General features: G+C 45.6%; 1 protein-coding gene across 1 annotated transcript in view; it reads right to left on the bottom strand.

Annotated features, from left to right (window-relative positions):
- Positions 1-5,483: 5,483 nt before the first annotated feature.
- PAK5 (p21 (RAC1) activated kinase 5) overlaps positions 5,484-7,018 on the bottom strand; it is a 41,197-nt gene continuing 39,662 nt past the window's right edge. The window contains exon 8 of the mRNA XM_075497485.1: positions 5,484-6,846. Coding sequence (XP_075353600.1) covers positions 6,691-6,846 — 156 coding nt within the window. The 3' untranslated portion in view covers positions 5,484-6,690. The remainder of the gene's footprint in view (positions 6,847-7,018) is intronic.

Raw genomic sequence — 7,018 nt, 5'->3', positions numbered from 1 at the left:
GCAGGATGGGGATGGGAATTGCACCAAACTGGAGACATCCCAGTCAATAGGAGGCTGGTCCCACCTGGCCGGTTTCCTCCTGATGAGCTGCAAGTCTTTGGTGTCAGTGTGAGCCATTTCTGCTGGTTCAGTTGAGTATAATTAGAGATATGGAAGAGTTGGGACATTGTCTGTGAAAAATGGGGGAAGAGAAGGACTTTGTGGCTGGAAACAGGGAAGAGGAGCCTATTTTTCCTCTGTGCTCTCTGTTTCTCTAGGAGACCCCATTAGGGCTTTTTTCCCTCCCTCTTTTCACATCCATCAGCACCTATCCCTCTCTTTCTTTTTTTTTTTTCTCTTTTTCCTTGCAAAACTTGAGTTAGTCACCTGTCAGTTTGGATATCAAAACTTTAAATGGGTGACATAAAAGAGAGCTGCTTCCCTTCCACTTGCCTTTAGTAGGAGCTTTACAGAGATAAGGAAACGCACATCGCTGCATGTTTATAAGTGTTTTTGATTTCTGATCCACCCCAAATTTTTAACCCAATGAAGGGATGACTGTACTGGTAATGGGCTTGCATTTCTCAGCTACTTCCATGACCTCTGAGGGCATCCAGCCTTGCGCTGTGGCCATTGCATAGCCAGCGGCAGAGGCACAGTAGATGCAAAGTATTCCAAAACATAAAACCAAGCAAAGTCTTTATGCTCCTTCCTCTTGGCCTCTTGGTTTTACCTCGTGCGACAGCTCCTTGCGCAAGCCGTCGGTAGCAATCCCATGCACTGTAGTTTCTTATACCCCGTAGAAATCATACTTATTTTGCAGAGCGGGTTTAGAGGCAGGAAGGATCATCCGAGGCTGGCAAGAGGGGTTGACGGATACTTCTCAAAACAAGAGCAGGAGGTGGGAAACCCACCGCTCTGCACCCCTGCAGCATTTGACGGGCTACGTTTAACCTTTCTTTGCCTCCTTTGGAAGCTACAGTTTGGGGTTTATATGGAGCTGTTGGAAGGCAACAAAACCTGGGGCTTGGCTTAGCTGCCTTAGCGTCACTCCTAGGAGAGGCAGCGGCTGGTGGATGGAGCTGCTGGCTGAACTCCTAGGAGAGGCTGGTTTTTGGAGCAGTTGGAGTTTGTGGCGTCTTCTTCAAGTAAAGCTGCTGGTGGGTTTTAGCCCCTTGTAGGTCATGTTGTTGCTTCCCCAGCTGCAGAAAGTGAGCAAGACCCACCTGGTGTAACAGGGAAACACTCTCAAACACCTACATGTATTTGAGAGGGAAAAACACCCGCTCATTTACGGACGGTTGACTTCTTTGCAAACTGATTTTAATTCAACCTGTTGTGACCCTGTAAGGGCAGTCATGGCAGAGCCACCCAAGGAAACCATTGTCTTCACTGCTCACAGGAAACCGTCCTCGACCGATCCCACTGCTTGAGCACTGGCCGATGCACTGAAGTGGTGGCATCGGCCATCTGACGGGAGGACAACCCCAAAAGCTGACGCTGCTCTTGTGGCTCTGTTTTGCCTGTGCAGCCCTCAACCCTGTGCCCACACAGCTTAGGCCCTTTTGTCGCTTGTCACATCGGATGTTTTCTGTTTTCTTCAGGTTGAAAGTGACTGGAAGCTATCGGGAACAGAGTTGGGTAATTAATTTTTTGGTTTTCTGAAATAAGATAGAAAATAATTTCTTGCTGTCCTGACATGTTTTCCCTCTCGCTTTTTTGGGAAGAAAGGAAATGGAAACAATAATTTCAGCTCAGTCAGAGTTTGCATTGTGCCCCAGACTGGCGTATCTTGGTTCTGGAAAAAGTTATTTAAGATGTTGAAAGAAACCCCTTTGAGTCTTTCAGTTCTTTCCATACTTTTGCTAACAATTATTTACTGAATTTGATCTGAATTTTCCATCCATTTAAGCTTTCCAAGCCTATTTTTGAAAGATTAGTTATGAGAGAGGTTAAAAAAAAGCCATCCAACTTCCCTCCTGCCCATCAAACTACAGCAGCACTTTTATTGTGATTTCATTTTATATTTAGCTTTCATTCATTGATGGCTTATCATGAGCTAGCTGCAAACTTGAACACTTTGCTTTATAGATGTTTATGAACACACTGGTAGAAGGTGGATAAATATAAGAAACTTATCACCCTATGAGCTCTGTAAGGACCTGTAATAATTAAGCACTTACTAAGGCAGCTGTTAATGACTTACAAAGTACTTCTGATTAGAACTTTAATTATAAATTATTGATGTATTGCCAAGGAGGGGAGTTACATAGCCAGGAAATGCCCCAGCCTGTGCTAGTAAAATGATGAGTATTTGTGAATACTTTTAGAACTGGTGACTTCAGAAAAAGCCGTCGTGCCTTAGTGACAGGCAGGAATAAATGCACTGGAGTAACCGGCCATATGCGGAGCTCAGCCTCAGCCGGTGCAGCAGATGAAGACATCTTCTGGGTGAATAGATGCTCCCAACATCTGGTATCTAAAAAACTGAAAAGTATAATTTTTTTTGCTGAGATGCCCAACAAGGGCAAGACTGCGCAGCCCACGAGGCGACAGAGATGGAGGAAATGGCTTCTGCAGCGTGGACACCGCAGGGGCTGGGAAAAGGGCTCAAGAGCCATCAGGTTGCAGGAGATGAGACCTGGGACAATCCTACAGAGGGTACGCAAGGAACAAATTTGCAGTGAGGGGGATGAACACGGCTCAGTCAACTGTGTAGCCCGAGGTAACAGGCCATGGGTATGCCCTGCTTTTTGGCTGGCTCTGGCTTCATTTGAAGCGCTGTGGCTGAAACAGCCAAAGTTAAGCTTTTTTTTTTTTTTTTTTTTTAGTGATGGCTAATGTATTTTGAAACATTTACTGATGTCAGCAACCAGTAGTAATATAAAACCTCATTTATAAGACTTGAAGATGCTTAAGGGAGCAAATGATATTGTAGACTCATTAGCTGACTGATGATGCTACTGGGGAGCCTGGGAGGAATGTTTTCACTAGGCATGAGAGCTGAATGGTTATGAGCCAAAAATTAAGGACAAATAAGGAAAAAATAAAAAGGATTATTGGGGGGGGGGCAAGGAAAGGAAGGTGGAAATGTTTCAACAGGTATGGGCTTTCTTCATATGCGGAGCTGTATGGGTGCTAATCACTTCTCAAAATTTTCTGTACTATATGACTGACTGCAACGGGATGTCTGGGTGTTTCTTTCAAGCACCGGCATTGCTGACACGTGTTGAGCCATGAAAGTTTTTTCCCTGTGTGTAGAGTTGTGTGTTTCTAACATAAGTGTGTGTGTGTGCACATGAGGGTGTCTGGGGGGCTCTGGGAATGGCTAAGTCACAGTATCTTGGGTTGAAATGGATATTTCTCTAGTATTTCTCTAACGACATCATTTGCTTCAGCTTGACAAACCACACTGGTGATTTCTGCCCCGGGGAAGTTTCTTTTTTGTGCAAGAAGAGGAGAGGCTGGTGCGTGACAAATGGGTGCTCCGGGCCTGATCAAGGACTGGCCTCTTCGGGGCTGGGAAGGTCCCAGGCAGAAACAAAGTCAGTCTCCCACCTCAAGGTTTTTGCAAAGGCAGATGATACGGATTTGAATTATTATTTCCCTCCATTATTTTCCCCCTCACTTTGGGGTTTTCTTTTGGTGATGTGTTTATGGTATTTAGCTCATAGGCTGCCTGGTTTTGCCCCAGCCTGTTGCACTGCACACCCTAAGCCTTTGCCCTTTCCTCCTTATGGCAAATTAAAGGTGATTCCACCCCCCCCCCCAAGTCATGTGAAGGCTCTTTTGCCTCTTCCATCCTGCTGGTCCTTGTTTGTTAAAACTGATGGGCTTGGGATAACTGTTAGTCTTTTTTTTTCTTTTTTCTTAATTTTGGGTAGAGGCACAGTCAGAATTTCAAGCTTCTGATTCTTACTCGTGTCCCATAGTTCCTCACAGGTGTTTATGCAGTGATTGTGCCATCAACCAGGAGAAAAATTTATTGACACTGAGAACATCTTTTTTTGAGGTCTTATTCCTACCTTCTTAATTTGGAAAATTAGAGCTGGACAGCAGCATTTCACTCTTCAAATATCTTAAACTAATAAATACAATCAAAAAGTACAAAGCAACCTATTTTCTCACGCCCATATAGCCACTGCCTCCTGACTGTCAGCTTCCCGTGGCTGGCGGGTAGGCACAGGTTTTACTTCGGATCCAGTGGTTTTCCTAACCCCAGGCCCTCGTGGTACTGGAGCTCCGTCCCTGTGACCTTCACTGAGGCTGGGGTTCCCAGCAACTCCCCATCCAGGAGCCAGGACGCGGCTGTGATGGGCACCACGGGACCAGGGCTGAGCAGCTGCCTTGCATCGCAGACACGGCCACTGGCACTTTGGAATCACGAGGGGAAGCTCTATAAAGCACTATATGTACATATTTTTATACATGTGTGTGTGGTATATATCGCACATATATACAAGCACCCTCTTTTTTTTCTTGTTATTTGCTTGGTCTGGTACTCTGTGACTGAGTCAAATTTAGAAAACAGAAACAAAGCATGAGGAAAAAAAACCACACTGAAAATTAAAGTGTTTATTAATTAATTTATTTAACTTGCATGTGCATTTGTCTCACCAGTAGTTGGTGTGCACAAAAAAACCCTTTGAAATCGACAAAACTTTCAGTAAACTTGATGAATACTGTTTAAAGTATCTAATGATAAGAAAGTTGCAGAAAATTCTTCACTTGTACAGCCTAAAATGTGCTGAATATTGAAGAAAACCCCCCCACCAACCCCAACTCCCTTTTTATTCAAAGATGGTTAAAAAAGTTCACTTTTGTGGCTCGTATTACAGCTTTGCCTGTATGTCATTGCCTTTACTGGTGCAGCCTGTTTTCCTGAGTTGTCAAGACTACAAAATAGAAACACCTCGGAACGCCGGGGGTGCTGCGCTCCCTGCCAGGTTTCTGCGGGTGGGCAGCGGGCGCGCGTTTGCGGCGGGGCGGCGGGAGCCAAACACATTTTCTTTAGTGTCTTCTTAAAATGTGCAAACAGGGTTGAGAAGAGAAAGCAGCGGGGAGTAAGACACCCAGCTGTAAGAACAGTTATTCAATGTTCGAGTTCATATTTATCGCCTCCTTTTCTTTTAATTGTTTCTCTCCCTTCCAATATTCTTTAACTTTTTAAGGGCAGTACTAAAGGAGCTTCTTGACTATTGGCAACTCTTTTGTACCGGAGGAAGATCTTTAAGCAACAGCTCCTGCCAGGTTTAGATGTTTGGTTATAATTTACTACAATAAATAACAATTAATTTATTCACTATGAAATTCCGTAATAGGAAAGAAACTAACTTGTGTTTTCACAAAATTGGCTTTGTGTTTCTTAATGAGATTGTAAAATGAGGTCAGTAAGAAAAAAAAAAAACCTTTAAAAACATGGCTTTCATATTATACATAATTAAAAAGAACTAATCATTAATAAATAAAATTCATTTATCGTTGAAATAATTATGAAGCATTTCTAAAAATTTTAAAGGCAAATCTATTCAGGCCTACAGTTAACATGCAAAGTCATCCAACAAGTAACACAAAATTGTACCGTAGTAGTCAACTGTTGCATCAACATTCAAAAAGGTCTAGACAGCAGCACGACTTCGTCTATATGGCAAACATCTCGGAACGCATCACAGGGGTCTGGCTGGGCTCTGGAGGATACCCGCTGGGCGCGCGGACGGACGCCTGCCGTCCCTTTCCACTTCCAGAGCGTGACAGAAATAACGGAGATTTTAGTGGTAACAAAACCGGCCTTGCGCTGGCATAAAACGAAGGGACCGCCACGGCGTGAGAAGACGACCCTTGAGCAAAGGTACGCTGGATGCGTTAGCTCCCACCGCTGGAGAAACGGGGAGATGAGGGAGACCCTGACGACCGCTAACATTCAGCAGCAGCAGCTCTGACGGCCGCTGCGTCGCCGGTGGTGCTGAGAGGGCCAGCGCCCAAAGCCAGGCTGCCAGCGCTCCCACAAGCATCAGTTACCGTTGGCTCTTCAGGCTGCCGTGGCGGCGGGACGAGCGGTCTCCTCACCCTGATGGAAAAACCTGCAAAACCTTCTAACTTCCTAAAGGTGGGTTTGTGGGTTTTTTTCTGTTTTCAAAAGGGTTAAAAAAGTCGGAAATTTTATCTTCTCAAATTCTTGCTAAGTTACACTTATTACTTCAACTAACACAACAGTTACGTGACAAAGTACTGCAAATTATCAAAACGTACTGTACAGAAAATTACAAATTCGTTGCAAAATAAATTGCGCTGCTATGACCAAGATAAAAAGTGCTTTTTTTGTCAGAAAAGTGTTCTTCTGAAATAGAAGTGCCGTAGCCTGCAGTAAAATTCTGGTGTTTCACTCTGGTTGTGCTATCCTCTACTAATTATCCTTCCAACCTGGTTTGCATTTGGTGCCTTCTGCCTGGATGGCCGAGATGACAGCACTGGGGAGCGACGGTCCACGGCGGAGCGTGGCCACCCAGCTGGTGGCCAGGATCGCTCCCCGGTCCCTTGCAGCCCCAGAGAGCACCTCCTTGGGGTTTTTATACACTGCATTATTTCCGCGGGGCTGCTTTTCCTCCGCAAGGTTTCGCTCATCCCTGCCCGCGGTTCCCACACAACCGCCAGGATTCCTGCACGGCCGTTATCCAGACTCTGCACCGACATCCTCCTGAAAAGTCGCTAGCGTCAGCGATGCCTGTGCTGCCTCATGAGGGGCACGATGCAAGAAGGGGGCCCAGCCAGTTTGAGAAACGGGTGTCTCAACAGTTCCGGTGCTGTGGCTCTCTGCGAGGGCTCCCGCACCAGCATTGAGTCCAAGAAGCCCCGGAGAACCGAGGAGACCTGCAACATCACACTGGCGTTAGGGGCGGACAAAGACACCTGTTTCCAGCCTACGCTACGTCCGTGCACGCTGCTTTTCTTGGGAAGACGAGGGACACACTGGGCTCTCCTATGGCAACAGATGTACTGAGCTGAAGGGCCGCGCGTCTTCTATGTGCCATTAATGTTGAAA

This window comes from Mycteria americana, chromosome 3 (assembly GCF_035582795.1).
Source record: "Mycteria americana isolate JAX WOST 10 ecotype Jacksonville Zoo and Gardens chromosome 3, USCA_MyAme_1.0, whole genome shotgun sequence".
NCBI lineage: Eukaryota > Metazoa > Chordata > Aves > Ciconiiformes > Ciconiidae > Mycteria > Mycteria americana.
The sequence above is the reverse complement of the archived record's forward strand: the minus strand, read 5'-3'. Positions and strand labels throughout refer to the sequence as shown.